The 19,409-nt window shown below is 40.8% G+C and overlaps 1 protein-coding gene across 8 annotated transcripts in view; it reads right to left on the reverse strand.

Moving 5' to 3' along the window:
• Nucleotides 1–19,409, reverse strand: part of ARHGEF6 (Rac/Cdc42 guanine nucleotide exchange factor 6) — a 95,439-nt gene that overhangs the window by 24,920 nt on the left and 51,110 nt on the right. For all 8 annotated transcript variants that reach the window (XR_004318240.1, XM_032475832.1, XM_032475834.1 and 5 more), the window contains 3 exons: nt 18,565–18,659; nt 15,301–15,396; nt 13,632–13,754 (listed from right to left, as the gene is read on the reverse strand). Coding sequence is in view for 7 of the 8 variants with exons in the window: in XM_032475832.1 (XP_032331723.1) it covers nt 13,632–13,754; nt 15,301–15,396; nt 18,565–18,659 (314 nt within the window). In the remaining variant the exon portion in view is untranslated. The remainder of the gene's footprint in view (nt 1–13,631; nt 13,755–15,300; nt 15,397–18,564; nt 18,660–19,409) is intronic.

Raw genomic sequence — 19,409 nt, forward strand, 5'->3', positions numbered from 1 at the left:
GCTGGAAAACTCAAGAAAATTATTGTACATTATAATACCATGACAGGGCTTAACTGTCTCATATAACGATGTTCCTGTAGAATCTTTGCATAGATTTCTGCTTGAAATGATGATGATGCTACTGAAAGCAGCTAGAAAGGGATCAGATACTTCTCCCTTCTTGTCTCACTCTCTCCGCAGTAGCCTCCCGTGGGAATCACTGTGGTCTGGAAAGTTGGGGAGTTGAGGGGTGAGGCAGGAAGAACTGGGAGGCTGGGCTTCCGGCCAGTGGAAAATCCCAGTATGCTGCTGACTTATCCAGTCCCAGAGCCTAAGCGGCTGCTTCTTTTGTGTCCCCACCACTTTGTGTTTGTGACCAGTCTCACTTGCGCCCTTCCACGGTTGCTCAAAGACAGAAACAGAACAGAATCTAGTCTCATAATTTTTCCTATGCTCTTTGTCCCGGAAGCAAGTACACAGCGCTGGGTTTTTCTTAAAGTCTTCACTGCTGACAACAGTGGTAAACGGAGGGTGAATAAAACTAACAAGAGGAAATGTACACATGGTGGTGGTGGTAGTCACTGTCATAGAGACGGAAGTAAGGTCCAGACCTGCCTGAGGGCTACCTCTCCCTCGTGAAAAAGATAGATGCCACATCGAAGCACAGGAGAGAAGTGTGCTTTTTGTAAGGGTGAACTACTCCCAGGAAGAAACAAGAGCTACATTCGCAAGCTAGAAGGGGAGAGACAGGGGAAATCCCAAAAGATCTCATCCAGAGGAGAGCAAAAGACTGGGGTAGTCATTCAGATATATGTAAATACGGGGAACAATATCAAGGTTGGGGTCTGCTTATATATCCAAATTCAGATAACGCATTACTGCATTTTTAACAAGGCACCAACACACAATCATACACTTTTCAGGCTTCATGTCAATTCACTGCCAATCGTCACAAGCATTCCTAGTGTGATATTGCCACCTGCTGGCCGAAATGAAAAAGTACACCTGACTGGCTTGCTCGGAACTCACAGTGATTTTCCTGCTACTAAGCACCTACAGCTTTAGCAGAAATCCGCCAATGTCCCTGTTTCAGCTGAAACCGTCATACAAAACAAGATTTTGTTCTGATTTTGCTGCAAATCTCATTCAACTACGCTTTGCCTCTAGTGTGTCAGCATAAGCTACTAAAAGATGTATATAAAATGGCTGAGATGTAGAAGCACATCGGAGAATCCCAAGTATTTTAATTTAATTTTCCTCCCTTACATGTAAATACACCACTAAGATAAAAATTCAGTTCTATGAGACTCCAGTGAGTCTTCTATCATTTCAAGGGATATTATAAAATTCTCAAAAAACATCACTAGCCCAAATCAAGCCAACAGGGTATAATAATTCCCCCTCAAAGCTGGGAATCTTTCCATTAACCGTGGACCAAATTTTAAATCATAATGTTTGAAGGAATCACTACTCTGTTATTTATAAATAAAACTCCTAATGTGGGTAAATGCAGTCAGTAGCACTTACACATAGAATTACCACAGAAAATTCTCTGAACACTGCAAAAATCTGCCATCTGAGGTACACCATTTCTTTCTGGCATTCATCCGGAATTGTTATTCTCTGATCAAAAGGAAAAGACTGTGCTCATATAAATGGTGAGCTAACATGAAGGGGATCTCTTTTTTTTTTTTAAGAAACTTACCCTTATCCACACAGGATGTTTATCCATCACGGGAAAAATGCCTCTGAACTATTTTTTTTTTCTTTATTGAAGATTAGTAGTAAAGTATAAAAACATTCCTGGAACTGATAAAAATAAATTCAGGACTGCAGTTCCCTCGAGTGAGGGAGGGAGGAGCAGGAAATGTTGGGAACTAAATCCAAGACTCCCATTGCAGCTTTAATTTCTTTCAGCTGGGTACGTGGGTGTACTTTATCTCTGTTCTTTGTATGCCTGAAATATTGTGTAATTTTTTTCTAAAAAACAACTAGGAGCTGGTAGAAGATGGATCAAGTAGAAGTGAGCAGTGGTGGCAACTACCTTGTACTACGTGCCGGACACTTTGTATACGTTATTGCCTTGAAGCCTCACACCAACCCTGCGAGGTAGGTGGTTTTAGCCTCATTTGACAAGTGAGAAAATTAAGGCTTAAAGATTAAGTGAATCACTCTGGGTAACACAGCTTCTAAGTGACAGAATTGTAAACTGAGACAATATAAAAGTGGTTAAAAAAAAAGTTTAGGCTGAGATAGGAGTGGACCCAGCCTGACCCATTCCCTACGGAAACAAGCAGAGATATTGGAACCTATCGAAACAACCACTGAAAGTCTCTAGAAAGTGTCCCAGTGGCATCCGGTAGATAAAGAAAGCAGTTATTCAACAAAATATTCTAAAACTCAGCAAGAACAAGGAGAGTTGGTGGTATTTGAGCCAGGACCTGCTAGCTCCGTCCCGCCCTCCTCCCAGCTCAGCTCGGCAGAAGCTCCGCCAGGCAAGCGTGGACAAGAGCACAGGCCTCCCTCCCCCCTCAGCTCCGGGCCCCAGGACACCAGAGCTCACGGGCCTACCTCGGCTGCGTTCCCGGTGAGAGTGGCTGAGAGGTGGAATGGAAGCTTCCTTCTCCGCTCGGCCCCTGCACACAGGGAGGATGCTCTACCCTAGGAGCAACAGGCTGAAAAATACTGGCGCCATAGCGCCCTGACCCCAGCTCACTCGTAGGATGGAGGTCCTGTGCTGGGAGAGGTCAGCAGAGAAGACCAGAGGCCACTGCACTGCCCGGCACCCGGCACCCGGAGTGGTGGCTCAAAGACTTTGCCCGGGTGGGGGAGGAGGCTCTGAAGCTCTCCTCAAAGGAATGGGTTGAAAAACAGTGTGAGGAAATTCAAGCCTGAGGGCTCTTGGAAAAACAATGAAGATTTGGGTGGTAAGCAAATAAGAGGAGGCTGGTAGCTTCTCTTACTTAAGAGCAACAAGCTACACAATAGGCCGGCTGGTCACTAGAGACCCAGGGAAAGAGACAGCTACGAAGTGCTAAGACGTGCCAGGACAAACTTCAAAGACTGGCCTCAAAAAACTACCCCTAGCAGGGAGGGTACAGCTCAAGTGGTAGAGCGCATGCTTAGCATGCATGAGGTCCTGGGTTCAATCCCCAGTACCTCCTCTAAAAATAAATAAATAAACAAACCTAATTACCTCCCGCCTCAACAAACAATAAAATAAAATAAAAACTACCCCTAGAATAGAAAGCCCAAGAAATAAACCCACACACCTACAGTTAATTAATATTTGACAAAGGGGGCAACAAAATACAATGGAGAAAAAAGTCTCTTCAGCAAGCGGTGCTAGGAAAGCTGGACAGCCTCACGGAAATCAATTAAGTTAGAGCACTCCCTCACACCATTCACAAAAATAAACTCAAAATGGCTTAAAGACTTAAATATAACACATGACACCATAAAACTCCTAGAAGAGAACGTAGGCAAAACATTCTCAGACATAAATCATAGCAATATTTTCTTACATCAGTCTCGCAAGGCAAAAGAAATAAAAGTGAAAATAAATAAATGGGACCTAATCAAACTTACAAGCTTTTGCACAGCAAAGGAAACCATAACAAAATGAAAAGACAAACTACACACTGGAAGATAATATTTGCAAAGAATGCAACCCACAAGGGCTTAATTTCCAAAATATACAAGCAGCCCATGCAACTCAATATCCATAACAACCCAATCAAAAAATGGGCAGGAGACCTAAATAGACATTTCTCCAATGAAGACATACACATGGCTAATAGGCACATGAAAAGATGCTCAACATCATTAATTATTAGAGAAATGCAAATCAAAACTACAATGAGGTATCACCTTTTATCAGTCAGAATGACCATCATCAAATAATAGATACTAGAGACGGTGTGGGAAAAAAGGAACCTTCCTACACTGTTGGTGAGAATGTAAATTGGTGCAGCCAATATGGAAAACAGTCTGGAGGTTTCTTAAAAGACTAAAAACAGAGTTACCATATGATCTAGCAATCCCCTTCCTGGGCATATATCCAGAGGAAACTCTAATTCGAAAAGATACCTGCACCCTAATGTTCATAGAAGCAGTATTTACAATAGCCAAGACATGGAAGCAATCCAAATGCCCATCAACAGATGATTAGATAAAGAAGTTGTGGTGTATTTATACAACGGAATACTACTCAGCCATAAAAAATAAAGTAATACCATTTGCAGCAACATGGATGGACCTAGAGATTATCATACTAAGTGAAGTAAGCCAGACAGAGAAAGATAAATATCTTATGATATCACTTATATGTGAAATCTAAAAAATTTGATAGAATTTTATTTGTTTTATCACAATAAAAATAAAAGGAAATAAGTGGAGGTGAAATAAAACTTTCTCAGGCAAACAAAAACTGAGGGAAATTGTCACCAGTACACCTTCTATGCAAACATTGTTAAAAGAATACTTTAGAGAGAAGGAAACTTGGATCTATATAAAAAATGAAGAGTGTCAGAGAATAATAAATGCATGTAAAATAAAATCTTTTCTTTTTATTATTCTTCATAAGTCTAATAGGTTACTATTCCAAGTAATAATAGCAACAGTATTTGAGTAATCTTACCTTGTGGATAAATGGAATTAATGAGAACAATAAGAGATGAAGGGGAAAAATTGAGACTACTTTACTGTAAGGTACCTGCACTACATGTGAAATGGTAAAATGTTATGTGAAAGTGCTGTTAGATTAGTTAGTTGTAAATGGATATTAAAAACTCTAGGGAAATCACTAAAATTTTTTCAGAAGTATAATATGCTAAGAAAGAAGAGAAAATGAACTCATGTAAAATATTTAACTAAAACCAGAGAAGGCAGTAAAAGGGGGCTAGTAAAGAAAGAACAACTACAATAAATAGAAAACAGTTACAAACATGGTAGATATTAATCCGATTATTTTAATAATCGCTTTAAATATGAATGGTCTAATTATGCTAATTAAAAGATAGAGACTGTCAAAGTGGATTTAAAAAAGAAGACTCAATTATATATTTCCACATGCAAAAGAATGAAATTGGACCCCTACCACACACCACATGTAAAAATTAACTGAGAAAGGATTAAAGAACTAAATTTAAGAGCTGACACTATGAAATTCTTAAATAAGCATAAATCTTCATAAGCTAGTTTAAGCACCGGTTTTTTAGATATAACACTAAAAATACAAGCAAAGTAGATGAAATAGATACACTAGACATTATCAAAATTAAACTTAAAATGAAAACGTTTGTACTTCAAAAGATACCATCAGTGGCTCCCTCCTCCTTCAGAGCCGGCCCGCACTCTGTCTATGGAGCGTGTATCTACTTTTACTCTAATCTGAGCACCCAACCCCCACACCTCGTGGCCTTTCTCTTGCCTTTGGATGTATCTCTAAGTAAATCTACCTTTACTCAATGGTGGCTCACACTTGAATTCTTTCCTGCGCGAAGCCAAGGGCCCACCCTTGGCGGGGCACGTCCCAGGGGCTCAACCGAAGCCTGGGACACGGCCCTCCTCACGCCCCACACCCGTTTTTCCTGCATCATCTCTCTGGCGCCCAACATGGGGCATTTACATAAAGACATGGGGCTCAAAGGGCATCATCTCGATCCGCCTATTGGGCTACGGCTCCCCTCTCTTCGGAGGGTGGCAGGGGGTTTCTCCCGCGCCGTGCAGATCCAAGTAGCCCTTAGGTGGCAGCTGACGCTGCCTGCGGGATCTGGCAGAGACCAGCTCTCTAGCCGTGAAGGAGCCCACCGTGCCCAAGGCTCTTCTCCCCTCCACCTTTTCTCATTCTCTCCTCTATCGCTCTCTCTCTTCGGACTCCCCTCTGTGGTTCCTTGAGCCCAATTCCTCTTCTCTGTGCGATCTTGGTCCAGTTCCAGGAGGCCGGAACTGCGAGAGGGGGCCCAAATTAGGGGACTCCGGGAGTTCCCCTTTAAAAATTTGCGGCCCAGCCCTCCCCGAGCGTCCTCGCGGTGCAGGGCCTCATTGGATCCGAAGGCGGGAGTCGCGGGCAGGCACTCCCCTTGTGGACCGAGGTTTCTGGCACCCCTCGGTGGGGTCAAAGGTCTAAGCACCCCTGAGCGAGAGGTGCTGGCGAGCGCTGTCTTCACGGGTCGCAGTTTCTTGCACCCTTGGGCAGGGTGTCAGTTCCGTTATACCCCTGAGTGGGAGTTGCAGGTGGGCACTCCCTCAGGGGGCCTAAGGATCTCTGGTCTAGGAAGCGCTGTGGCTATAGCATTCCTGTTTCATCCTAGATTTCTACCTTTTGAAGCTATTTTGTTTCCCCTTCTCTCATAGAAGGTAATCGGCTTAGCTGTCTCAGGACCTAGGTCTGCTCCTTCCCTCTAAAGGATTTAGACCCTGGGACTCTAGTCACATTTTCTCCCACTGGCCCTTGCTCCTTTCATTAACTAGTCCAAAGGAGCCACCTCAGGCTCATGGACAGGACATCCTAACCAAAATGGGGACAACTACAAGTATCTCAAAGGACTCCCCGCTAGGATGCGCATTAATTAACTGGGAAAAGTTTAAACAGGATAGTTTGAGGGAAAAGGAGTTAATTTTCCTTTGTAATACTGCATGGCCCCTATACAAACTAGGGGACCAAGAGGTCTGGCCAAATAATGGGTTATTAAATTACAATACCATCTTTACAGCTAGATCTGTTTTGTAAAAGAGGAGGTAAACGGGGGGGGGGCATACACCCAAATGTTCCTGACCCTGTCCCAAAACCCAGATCTAGGAAACTCCTGCCGGGTATGCCTGGCTCGCGTGCCCTCAAAGCGTCTCCCCCCACAGGAGCTCTCTGTTTCAGATGACCCCCTTATGGGTCCAGCTCTCCAGTGTCCATAGCCAGGGAGTCCCACTTCCCTCAACTCTGAGGGGAAGTCGTCCTCATCTCCGTCACCAGAGGAAACTCCTGCCAGCACTACTCGAAGTGGGGCCACCTACCAACCTCCTACCAGCAAACTCTGCCCCTTAAGGGAAGTGCCAGCCGGTGATGGAGGAACAATCAGAGTTCATGTCCCTTTTTCTAGGACCGATTTGGCTACTTGCAAGGAGAAATTTGGACGTTTCTCTGAGGACCCCAGTAGGTTTATGGATGAATTTGCCAAGCTGACAACGGCCTATGAGCTGACCTGGGGGAACCTACAGGTCCTCCTTTCAAACTGCTGCACTTTCGAGGAAAAAAGCCGGATCCTCGGCACAGCTCCACTGTGTGCCGACGAACTGGCTGTCTGCAACCAGGGACATAAAATCTGCCTTACCGAGGCGGGGGGATGCAGTCCCTGACCAAGACCCCCACTGGAACTACCACCAGGGAGGTAGAGGGCTTGAACACAGAAACTATACGGTAACTTGCCTCGTAGAGGGGATGAAAAAGTGCGTTGTTAAGCCCTTCAGCTATGACAAAGTGAGAGAAGTAACAGGGAAAAGATGAAAATCTGACCGTCTTCCAGGGCCACTTAGTGGAGGCCTTTAGAAAATATACTAATATTAACCCTGAGACCCCTGAGGGGGAAGTCCTGGTAAACACCCATTTTATCACTCAGTCGGCCCCAGACATCAGGAGGAAATTACAGAAGGCAGCTGTGGGACCCCAGACCCCCAGGAATTGGCTCGTGGAGCTGGCATTTGGAGTATTTAACAACAGAGACAGGGTTGAAGAGGCAAAAAGGATCCAGGGACAACAGCGAAAGGCACAATTCTTAGCGGCAGCCTTCATCCCTGCACCACCTCGGGGTTACCCTCCACAGAGACCCACGGTGAGGACAGGATCTAGGATGCCTGGATCAGGGCCACTGTCTCACCAAAAAGGAACCCGTGTTAAGTGCAGCCAGGAGGGCCACTAAAAAACATGCCCCATGTATGGGGAAAGTCCACCAGGACCCTGCCCCACATGCAAACAAAAAGGCCACTGGAAGTGGGACTGCCCTCAGTCCCGAAGGGGGCTTGGGGCTCCCAAACCAATGATGGCTGAGATGATTGAAGACTGACGAGGCCCGGGACCCTCCCTGGCTCCCACAGGCCACCTGGTCATTTCTCCAGAGGAGCCTCGGGTAACCCTTGACATGGCAGGTAAAAAAGTTGTCTCTTTATTAGATACAGGAGCCGCCTACTCCATGCTGACTGATTTCCCTGAACCCCTGTCCTCCCAAGCCTGTGTAATAACGGGGGTCAATTGAAGGCCCCAAACCAAGTGCTTACTAAAAAATTGGCTTTTACACATCAGTTTTTGCTGGTGGCTGAGTGCTCCGTCCCCTTGTTGGAAAGGGACCTACTTGCTCAGTAAATTCCAATTCGGAGACCCTTACATGAAAGACACGCACCAAAAAAAAATGTCAACTCTTGGCTTTGGGAGCCTGCCTCAGTCCCAAGCCAGAAGAGGTCTATCTGTCCCCCATATTGTTTCTCAAGTGAACCCTGCTGTCTGGGAAACCGAGGTCCCTGACAGAGCTTCTGTTGTCAGGTTATCATCAGAAATGGGACCACGTGAGGCTGTAGGCAAGCCTCTTCAGATCAAGGGCCGAACCAAGAACCTTAATTAAAAAACTTCTCAAACCCAGGAAGGCTCCTCAAAAGTGTTCATAATTAGATGGCCAAATGGGAGGCCATCAGTTGGACTAAACTGACCATAGCTGATATTCGGAGCCTAATAAAAATATTTTGGAAAAGTCTCACCTAAGCTAAATGGTTTACAAATCTAGTCTTTACAGGACCAGAGGTGTGGCTCCAAAAATGATACAAAGCCTACCAATACTTAAGAGACAAGACAATCTTAAGAGAAAAGTATTGAGAAAATATTTTTTTTTCTGGTGTTAAAAAAACAAAGTCTTTCTAGGAGAAACTTGACTTCCTATGCTTTTGAGATACAAATATTCTACATTGTCTTCTCAGGGAACTCTGATCTCACCATCTTTTTAAAATATAAATCTCCAAAAAAAAGGGGTGGGTGGGAATAATTTGAAACTTAATTTGTTAAGGACAACTAAAAATTTTGTCTCCTTTTCATAAATATTTGTACAAAGGCTTAGCCATCTAGATGGACAACTTTGATTTGTTCTATCTGCCAAAAACCCAGTTTAAATCCAACTTCTTGTAGCTAATGGGTTTTACTTAGTTATATCTGATTCATGACTAAAACTTTAAAATGAAAACTCTAAGGTGTCTGGTTTATATGTCACAGATGTATGGTATTGGCAAAATTAAATGGTAAAAGAGCTCTTTAATTGGCTTATAGGAAATTAGGTACTTATATAAATACTCAAACATAGAGAAAACTGGCCAAAACAAATTCCAGTTTCATGTTATCTAAAAAGTGTTCAGTACTGGTATTGGTATTAAAGCTCGCTTAACCTTGTTGGTTTAATTAATATAAACATGTCTTTACAGACATCAACGTTAAGTATAATACTTCTGTTGTGCTTAGGCCTACTAGAGGGCAAACAAGACTTTATTTTATCTGTTACAAATTTGTCAACCAAAAAAGTAACTCTATGTAAAAAAAACTTTTAAAAAAGTAAACAAATAAGAGATTTGGGGTAAACTTCATAGGAGTTTTATTTTTAAAATATCTATCTAAAACTGTCTCCAAATTTTGGTACTTAAAACTTGAAACGAAGTTTAAAACTTCACTGGCTATCTGTGTCATTTATAAAATATTAAAACATTAATTGCTGGGCAGGTCTAAGGTTATCTACCTTTGCCTTAGGAGAAAAAAACTAAAATGTAAGTTTCCAGTCAAGAAACGGTGATATGACAACCAATTCACAGTTGCTTGCTTCTTGGTTTTTGCCAGAGATTAAAAGTTTTTAAGGGTTAAAATTATAATATATGTAATTAAAGCTCCTAAAATAAGAAATATTTCAGTATACAATGGGAAAGTAAGATGTATGTTTTTAGTAAGAGTTTTGTGAAAAAATACTAAAAAAGTTTCATGCATAATCAGGATTTTAAATATTTAGCAAGTTCTGAAAATTCTTTGTAGCTCCAGCTAACTTTGAGATGCTTTAAAGAAAACCAGAGGCATCTTAGATATTAAGTTAACTAAGATTATTTAATATGTTAAGTTAAATATAATCAGCCATGATTCTAGTAATTACAAACAAGTCTCTTTATCAATTACAGATGTTTAACCATGCCCTTTAAGTCTTTTTGTCATTACAGACTGTTAAACTGTTGTTACAAAGGTGTCTCATCTTTAAGAAAATTCATCAGAAGTCAATGGAAACAGTGGGTTACAGCAGCCCCACATTAGATGCTGGCTGTGCGAGGATTCCAGCCCACACCCTCAGCCCTTGGACACAAACACAAAAGACTGTCCTGCCCCTGGGGCCCCTAGACTAGACATTCAGAAATTTTTTACTCCCTAATAGGCAGGATCAACGCCCCTACTCAGCATGGAAGTAGTTTCAGAAGACGGACCGTCGCCCCTCTGCACCCCCATAAGATTATGGGAGTAAAATCTCTGAGGGGGGAATGAGACAGGAAGGGGGCAAGTCACAGCCATTCAAGGAACAACACAACAGTTACCACCAGAATGGCAAAAGATTCAGCCCCCAGTAGGCCTTGAGGCTCTAGACGGTGGGAGATTTGACTTCTAGCAGAGCTTGAGCTTCATTATACACCCACTGTAATCTATTAGATGGTGAATAACGTGCCCACAGGCGCCATGACAGTCCCAAGGCTAGCCACAAAAGGTTAAAGAGTGGGAAACGGCCAACTTCCTGGGAATCCCAGCCCCTTCCCCAGGCTACTTAGACTGGGCCTTCCACGTATTAGCATATGAAGCCACTGAGCCCATAAAAACTGGCAACACAGCGCCTCATGGCCGCCCCCTCTCTCTCCCTCTGTCTGTGGAGTGTGTACTTACTTTTACTCTAATCTAAGCACCCAACCCCCACACCTCGTGGCCTTTCTCTTGCCTTTTGATGTATCTCTAAATAAATCTACCTTTACTCAAAAAAAAAAAAAAGATACCATCAAGCAAGTGAAAAGACAATGAAAAAAATGGTATAAAATGGGAGACATTTTTTGCAAATCAAACACCTACTAAGAGTATATAAAAAATATATAAAGAAATGGTTGCCACTCAACAAGGAAAAGATGAATAACCTACCTAAAAATGGGCAAAGGATTTGAGCAGACATATTTCCAAAGAAGATATTAAAATAAAAACAAGCACAGGAAAAGATGTTCAACATCATTAGCCACTAGAGAAATGGAGAATACTGCTACTGGGTTTTGGGTTTCTTTGTGGGTGATGGAAATGTTCTGGAACTAAATAGTGGTGAGGGTTGCACAACCTAATATATTAACAACCACTGAGTTGTACACTTTAAAATGGTGACTTTATGGTATGTGAATCATATCTCAATAATGAGACAAATAACCCAATTTAACAATAGGCAAAGGATCTGATTAGACAGTGCCCCAAATGAAGATACACCAATTGCCAATAATGAAAATGTAAATCAGTGTCACAGTGAGGTATCACTTCATACCCTCTAGGATGGCTATAATCGTAAAGACTGGTCTGAAATTCAATAAAACGTATCATCATCAAAAAAAAAGACTGATGATAACAAATGTTGGTGAGGATATGGAGAAAATGGAACCCTCACACATTGCTGGTAGGGATATAAATTGCTGCAATCACTTTGACTTTGGAAAACAGTCTCCCAGTTCCTCTAAAAGTGAAACATAGAGTTAACCATATAACCCAGCAATTTCACTCCTAGGTGTCTATGTTGTGTGATTCCACTTAAATGAAATTTTCAAAATAAGCTAATCCATAGTGACAAAAAGTATTTTAGTGGTTGCTTTGGGCTGGCAATGGGGAGTGACTGCTGAGGAGTATGAGTTTGTTTGGGGAATGATGAAAATGTTCTAAAATCAAACGTGGTGATGGTTGCACAGCTGAATACACTACAACTAATTTAACTGTACACTTTAAATGGGTGAATTGTATGGTATGTAAATTATATCTCAATAAAGCTGTTATATAAGAAAGGAAATGGTAACATTTTATTTCTTAAGTTGGGTAGTGGATACATGGGGATTCATTTTGTTATAATTCTTTAACTTTGCATTTAGATTATTTTGTTTGTAGGTGAACTACATGTCTGAATAAAAACATTTTTTTTAGAAGTCTGATAGACCTGGATTCTAATTCTGGCTCAACCACTTAACAGCTATGAGTTCTTGGGCAGATTACTTAACCTTCCAATGTCTTATCTGTAAAGCAGTGATGGTAATAATAGTAACTCCCTCAAAGGCTTTTACATCATGTGCCTGGCACATTGTCAGTGTTATTCTTAGCTAATGTGAGCTCTAAGCAATTCAGCCACTTGCCTAAATAATCCAGAGTCATGGCTTCTCTTTCTTTAAACTGCAACTTCCATATTTGCTATTCCACCAGAGTTCACAGCTTTAACCAGGGGAATAAAATTGACCTTCAAGTAGGACCTATTGAACTCTTACCTTTAAAATGCCCTTATGTGACAGCTCTATAAAGCTAACACAGCTCCTAATGAATGAACCAGGGCAAAACCAAATTTTCTGTCACTCCAGAGGTTTGGTGTCAACTAGTGATCTAGCCTGGTGCTGGGAGTTCAAGTCTGGCCAGATTAAGGGAAGAATCATCTTTTCAGTCTTGAGCCGCCTTCAGAATCCATGTCTGTTCTGAATCTCGTCTCCGAGTTCAGTCTTAAGAGCCTCTATGTGTTGTTCTTTCTACTGTCCCACCTGGATTTCTAGCACACAGTTTCAAAGTCAAAACTGTGTCTTCAAGTCTATCCTACAGTATTCTGGCCCAGATGCAGCAGAGCAGGTGTCAAGGATGAGTTGTCAGAGGGCAAGAAAGGGTAGGAGAGATGTGAACTTATCTGGGTCCCTTGCAAGGACTGTTAAAGAAGAGACTATTCTGCTGTTCTCCATGAATCTGAAACAATGTATCATATATAATTATCACCAGAGACCTTTGCTTAAAGTACCTGACACACAGCTCACAGTATTGGTTTCCCTGTTGATAGCTATATTTTAGCCCTATTACTGCTTGAGACTTCCGCTACCAGAAAAAAGGGAGAGTAAAAGAGACGAATCTAGGCAGTTTACCTCTGTCAGCAACTCGGATAAAACATTCACTGGGACAGGAGATGGCTGGATCTAAATAGAATTTTACTTCAAGAAAGCCTTCCCTGACCCTTCCCTCACCCCACGCTAAGTTGATAGCACGTTCAAAGTCTCACAGTATCCTTTTAATTACCCTTTTCTAATACAACATGTTCACAATGCTTAATTTCATGTCTATTTCCCTCAAGAGTCTATGCTCCATGAGGGGAGGGACCTGCTCTTCCTTGTTCACTACTGTACCCCCATCAACTACTACAGGATTTTGCATATAGTAGGTGCTGAGTAAATTATTTGTTGCATTACTGGACAATCAATCCATATAACAATGAATCAATTCCTGGTACAATGAATGGGGATAATCAAGAGCTCAGCTGGACACCTTAGATTTCCAAATAAGGTGGTCCTAGGAAGGGATATCATTGCAAAATAGCTAAACATAGGAAATGTTAACGATTTACCTGTGCTGGGTGAGTACATTTACAGCTGAAGGATGATTTGCACAGTAAGCCAGATACATAGATTTAAAATGAGGCATGAGGTTCAGTAGACAACCACCTACTTTGTGCTGGTTTTCTGGAAATCTGTAAGCAAAACAGGTGAAACACAAAAATATGAAATAGGACACAGGGGATAAAGGAAGATGATTCCAATTAAACCCGGCAACATGCAAACCTTCTGAATTCTTTTGCCAAAGTTAAAAAAAAAACTTCTATATTATAACCATTCTATCTATGAAATGCAAGTTCTTGTCCATGGCTTTAATCTCTAGCCACCAAACACAGCTCTAATACATAGGGCCAGTTACCTAATTGGAATTAATAGGGTTTTTTTAAGGTACTTATTCAAATGATAATATTCAAATTTAGCTGGGCACACTAAAAATACTCTTGGTTAATTTATATGAAGTTCAAGTACAGATAAAACTAATTAAATCAAAAATGACACATCACAAAGGACTATTGTGTAGTCTTGGTGGCCTGGTGGTTGCTAAGCAAGGTAACCTTCAGATTTTTAAGATTACAAGCTACCCATTTTCATTTTGTAGAAAAATCAGAAAAGCACAAGAAAGAAAAAAAATTACTCAGAATTCCACCATTCAGACATATCTAGTGTAACAATTTTGGCATATTCCTTGGACTTTCATGTTTCTCTATAAAATAGAAAACAAATATTACAAATCTAGCTAGTAATCTGCTCTTCTCACTTAGTAATCATCTTGCCATAGCAATAATCCGGATCCCTCTCACCATTTGGAGTGGCTCTTCAGGTCTCTTTAGTGGGGGCTCTCACCATCTTCTCCCTGGACAACCACCTGGGTCTCATAAAACTCAAGAAACAGGCAATTGCCCCAATTTCCCTAAAGACGATGAAAGGTACCAATTTCTCTGAGATCCACTGCTTGGAAAATTAATCTTGCTCCAGAAATATATTGCCTGATGATCATTACAGTTCATTCTGCACTATGAAGGTGAACAACCTCAACAATCTAGCTAGCCATCAAGGATGTGTTGTGTTCACATAAAGATACACTTTTCCAAAATTTAAAACGAATATATATGTATGTATATGCATGACTGGGAAATTGTGCTGTACATCAGAAATGGACACATTGTAACTGACTATACTTCTGTTTAAATAAATAAAAAAATAAATAAATAAATAAAATTTAAAAATAAAAGATACATCTTTCCTTTCCCCACTTTCTATGTGTTTCAACTGCTAATACAGTAGACATGATACCAGGAGTGATTAAAAGAGAAGAATAAGTTCGTGGAACTGAATGAATAATCTGAGTAACTTTTCCAAGTAATTGGCAACATACAAAAGAAAAATATCTAATCAATGACAAAGGCATCATCTATGGTCAATTTAGACCTTATTTGTTGATATGATTTTTAAATAAAGTTAGAAATAATTGACTAAATGTAGAGCCCTGATATGTAACTAGTGGTCTGACACTGTGAATACCACCACTTTGTATATTTCCTCTGTACTGGGACAATCTATCAAAGTTGTAATAAATGCATACATATAAAGTTCCCGTATCTAAAATATCAGTTCAAAGGAAAACAAAACACACAAAGAACAATGTTGCTGCCTATCCTAATGGCAATATGTGATACTTACTTTGAACATTCTTCCAAGGCTTGGCAGAGAGTCTGTTGAAATGTGCATACTTCCTCGAAGTTTCCCAATAAAGATGTAAACTCCACAGTACTCAGACTGAAAATAGTAGATATGTAGTTTCAGTGAAGAGGACTTGAGGATGACTAGTTATCTACCTCTAGTCTAGTTAGTGGAGAGTTTGCTCTACTAACTGGCAAATGGGACAAGGAAAGCAGTTCCTCTATTTATAACTTTTGCTTCGCAATTTACACCAACTCTGTGGTCTTAAGCAACTTTCTAAAGCGTCTTTCCTTGATTTCTGTTTTCTATAATTAGAATAATGATCCTAAAAAATGAATGTTTATAAGGGATATTTAGGTATTTTACAAAGCAGAGTAAATGAATGACAAGGGCTTAATATTAATATCTAAGCATCTACAGAGAAGAGATTGGTGGATGTCAAAGGTGCAGGGAGGGCTGGGTGGAGTAGGTGAAAGGGGTCAAAAGGTTCAAACTTCCAATTATAAATAAGTTAAGTCACGGAGAGGTAACGTCTAGCATGGTGACCAAAGTTAATAATACTGTACTGCATATTTGAAAGTTGCTAAGAGACTAGATCTTAAAAGTTCTCATTATAAGAAAAAAAATTTTGTAACTATGTATGATGATGAATGTTAACTAGACTTATTGTGATCATTTCACAATATATACAAATATCGAATCATGACACTGTACATCTGAAACTAATATAACATCATATGTCAATTATACTTCAAAAAATATATCTAAATATCTAACTGGGTAGAATACATCATAGCTGGGAATAAGTGTAAAAACTTTTGAGTACTCTCCTCTAGAGGAGCTGGGAAACTAACTGAAAGATATTATACATGGCACAGGGAAAAAGAACAAAATCCAGCTTCTCTTATATTAAAATGCTCATAAATCAACTAAAGGAAATCTTGAGAGGGATTAGCAGGGAAGGAAATAGTACTGATTTGTTTGTTTGTTTGTTTGTTTTTGGAATGGAATGGAGTCAAAGGCAAACTGATCAATTTTCTCCAGGGCCTCTGCACTCAGAATTTTCTCATCCCTTCTTCCCCTACCAAATTGTAGGTGATGAAAACAATAACGGCACTTACACTAACATACTAACATAGTGCTTAACACTTAGGTAAACATTTTACAAATAACAACTCATTTTAACCTCACACCACCTTTATGAGGTAGGTACTATTGCTGTCTCCATTTTCCATATAAGAAAACGCAGGCACAGAGAGGTTAAGCAAATCAAAGTCATGATGCCAGTGAATGCTGAAGCCAGAATCTGAACCAAAACATTCTAGCTCCAGAGTCCATGCTCTCAACCACCTTCTGAGAGAAAATTGTGCTGAAGATTTACTTAAAAGGTCCATGTCTGCCACCTGCCCTTCCTCCTTAATATAATACTACTAGGGGAAGGTTTCCAGGAGAGTAAATTTTGCTGACAAAGAAAAGGAATACCCAAACAGATGTTACCAGTAACCCCTAGAGGAGAGAAAGCTCCCACTTCCTCTGCTCTGATGCCCTCCTGAACCACAAGCTGGAAACCCCCTCTCATGGGTGTCAAAAGCGAAACCTCGAGCCAGTTTCCTGAGCTGTTGTTCTCCTAGAGCAGCAAGAACCTGACTGTGGGCTTATCTGGACCCTTCAGGGTCAAACAGTCAACAGTCTGGTTTGCTCAAATCCCTCTGGGGTCTACACGGCAGAACCAATTGAAACTGACTATAACTGCATGTTTAATTTCTCTGGAACAGTGCAGTTCTGACTCAGGTCTCTCACCATCTCTGCCCTGACTCTTCCTTTCCTTTCTTTGCACTGTTTCTTGATTGCTAATCAGTCACTCCTTCATCAAGTCTTCTCATCTCCGCTCCCAGGGTTACCACCTGAATTTCCCTCTCCTCCCCTGCCTGTCACCTCTAGAACACGGAACCACAGTTCACTCGGTGGCAGGAGACGCGGTGGGTTCAGCCCAGCCACTTACTGGCCGTGTGATACCAGTAAGAGGGCAGTAAGCCTCTCTGGACTTCAGTTTTCTTATTTATTCAATGGAGACAGTCATTTCTTCCAGGGCACTAGACCCAATGATTCACTGAGGTTCCATTCAGCTCTAAGAACTATGATTCACACAGCACTTCATGTTTTACATAATCATAACAAAAGCCGCTTTGTGGTTGATCGCTTAAACTCTTACAAAACACAGGAATCCAAAGTCTTTTCATACTGAAGTAAGATTCCCATAGTGCCATGAAAATAACCAAGTGGGAACTTTACCAAGACATTATGCCAAAGTAGGCATGATTGAGAAAAAGGGAGAAAATAGCGAAATACATTAAACTTAGTTAAGCCTGAAGCCAACAGTTTGGGCAACAGTCCGGCAAAAGTCAATTCTTCCTGAGGTAAAAGAGGAGGCTTCCATCCTCCACTAAAGGACCAACTGCTAAATCTCCAGAAAAGTTTCATCAATTAAAACAAAAACATAAACAAATGCAGTTAGCCTTTATGGGTTTTTTTCTTTTTTTTTTTTTTAAATGGAGGTACTAGGGATTGAACCCAGAACTCTGTGCCTGCTAAGCATGCGCTCTACCACTGAGCTATTCCCACCCCCTGTCATTACTTGTTAAATATACCTTGCCTACAAGCACACACACACACACACACACACACACACACACACACACACACAAATGAATTTTCTTTGGTGAAAACTAAGTTTTTAATTCAGGCCTTTCAGATTTCTAAAACCAGAATAAAGTTTGAACATTTTCTTTTTAAAGGCATTTTACCATCTCTTTCTCATTCCCATTTGCTTGGGTGAAATACTGGCTTGAATTGCTCTTAAGAACGTTCACAAAATGCCACCGCTCTCTGTCCAGTGTCAGAGCATGGGAAAGAGGGAGCACAAGAATTTCCAGTGTACGTGCTTTCTGTATAAAAACGCCAGCAAGTCCTTTTTCGGGAAGGTAAAACCAGATGTATCACTTTTCAAATGGACAAGAGAAAAACTGACAGAAAGAAATGCAGATCTGCTCAACTCTTCCACAGCCGGAAGAGGAAGAAAGCCAAGCTCTCCAAAAGCAACATCTTGCATAATTTCTGTTGCCTCGACCATGTTCTTGGCAACCTGTGATCTGTGGAAATTCTTCTAAAGGGCAAAATCAATTATTCAGTGACATAAGAGTAATGACTCCATCTGCTTCTATTATCTTGCTTTACTTAGCGAGGGGTTTACAATGTAAATCTTACTTGTTATTGGACTGCAGGGGTCTTAAGTAAGTAACAAGAAGAGACTGAAGTTCTTTAGCATAATCTTTTTCAGTGTCCAAGATGTTCTGCAACACCTATGGAGAAACAAAGGTCAAGGTATTGTAATTGTCAGGAAAGTCCAAGGTAAAAGAGATCTTTAGATCTTGTAACCAAATTATTAGGGGGAAAAAGTCCTATTTACTCAGGTTAGCACTGTAAGTAAGAAGCACAAAATCTGAATGCACTTTGTTTCATTGTAGCAAACTACCTTAAATAATGGCACAACTGGTTATATTGCATAACTCACACGAACACATATATTCAGAGTTACCCGTAATTGGAAAGGCCTTGACGTTTACACAGTACAGTTCAGCATGCTTTCAGGTGCTTTAAATCATTTTACCTCCGGGAAAGGTCTCAGCTAACAGAGGCTCACCATTCCCATTTTATGGATGAGAAAATTGAGACCATCTACCTTAAGACCTAGATTCAATGTCAGGATAATTTCACGATCACTGATGTCAAACATCAAAAAAGTTTTTTTTTAAGTTATGTTTTTGATAAGACCTTTAGGTGACAAAATCTGAGGACGCTGAATTTTCAAGCAGGGTTCATTTACTTTAGCAAGGTTTATTTTAATCAAAGTAAAAGGGGCTAGTATGAACATCTCAAGGAGAAAAGGAAGCTGCAATGTGAGGAATTTAACCAGGGAAATGGCCCTCACCAGGACTGTTCATGATAATCACATGAAAATCCCCTAGGCGAAACAACCAACGTACTTACTGGTCCACAATTTCTCTTTCCCCAGCAGCCCCACTTCTGGAGGCAGCTACAACCTTCATTTC

Source organism: Camelus ferus, chromosome X (assembly GCF_009834535.1).
Source record: "Camelus ferus isolate YT-003-E chromosome X, BCGSAC_Cfer_1.0, whole genome shotgun sequence".
Taxonomy (NCBI): domain Eukaryota; kingdom Metazoa; phylum Chordata; class Mammalia; order Artiodactyla; family Camelidae; genus Camelus; species Camelus ferus.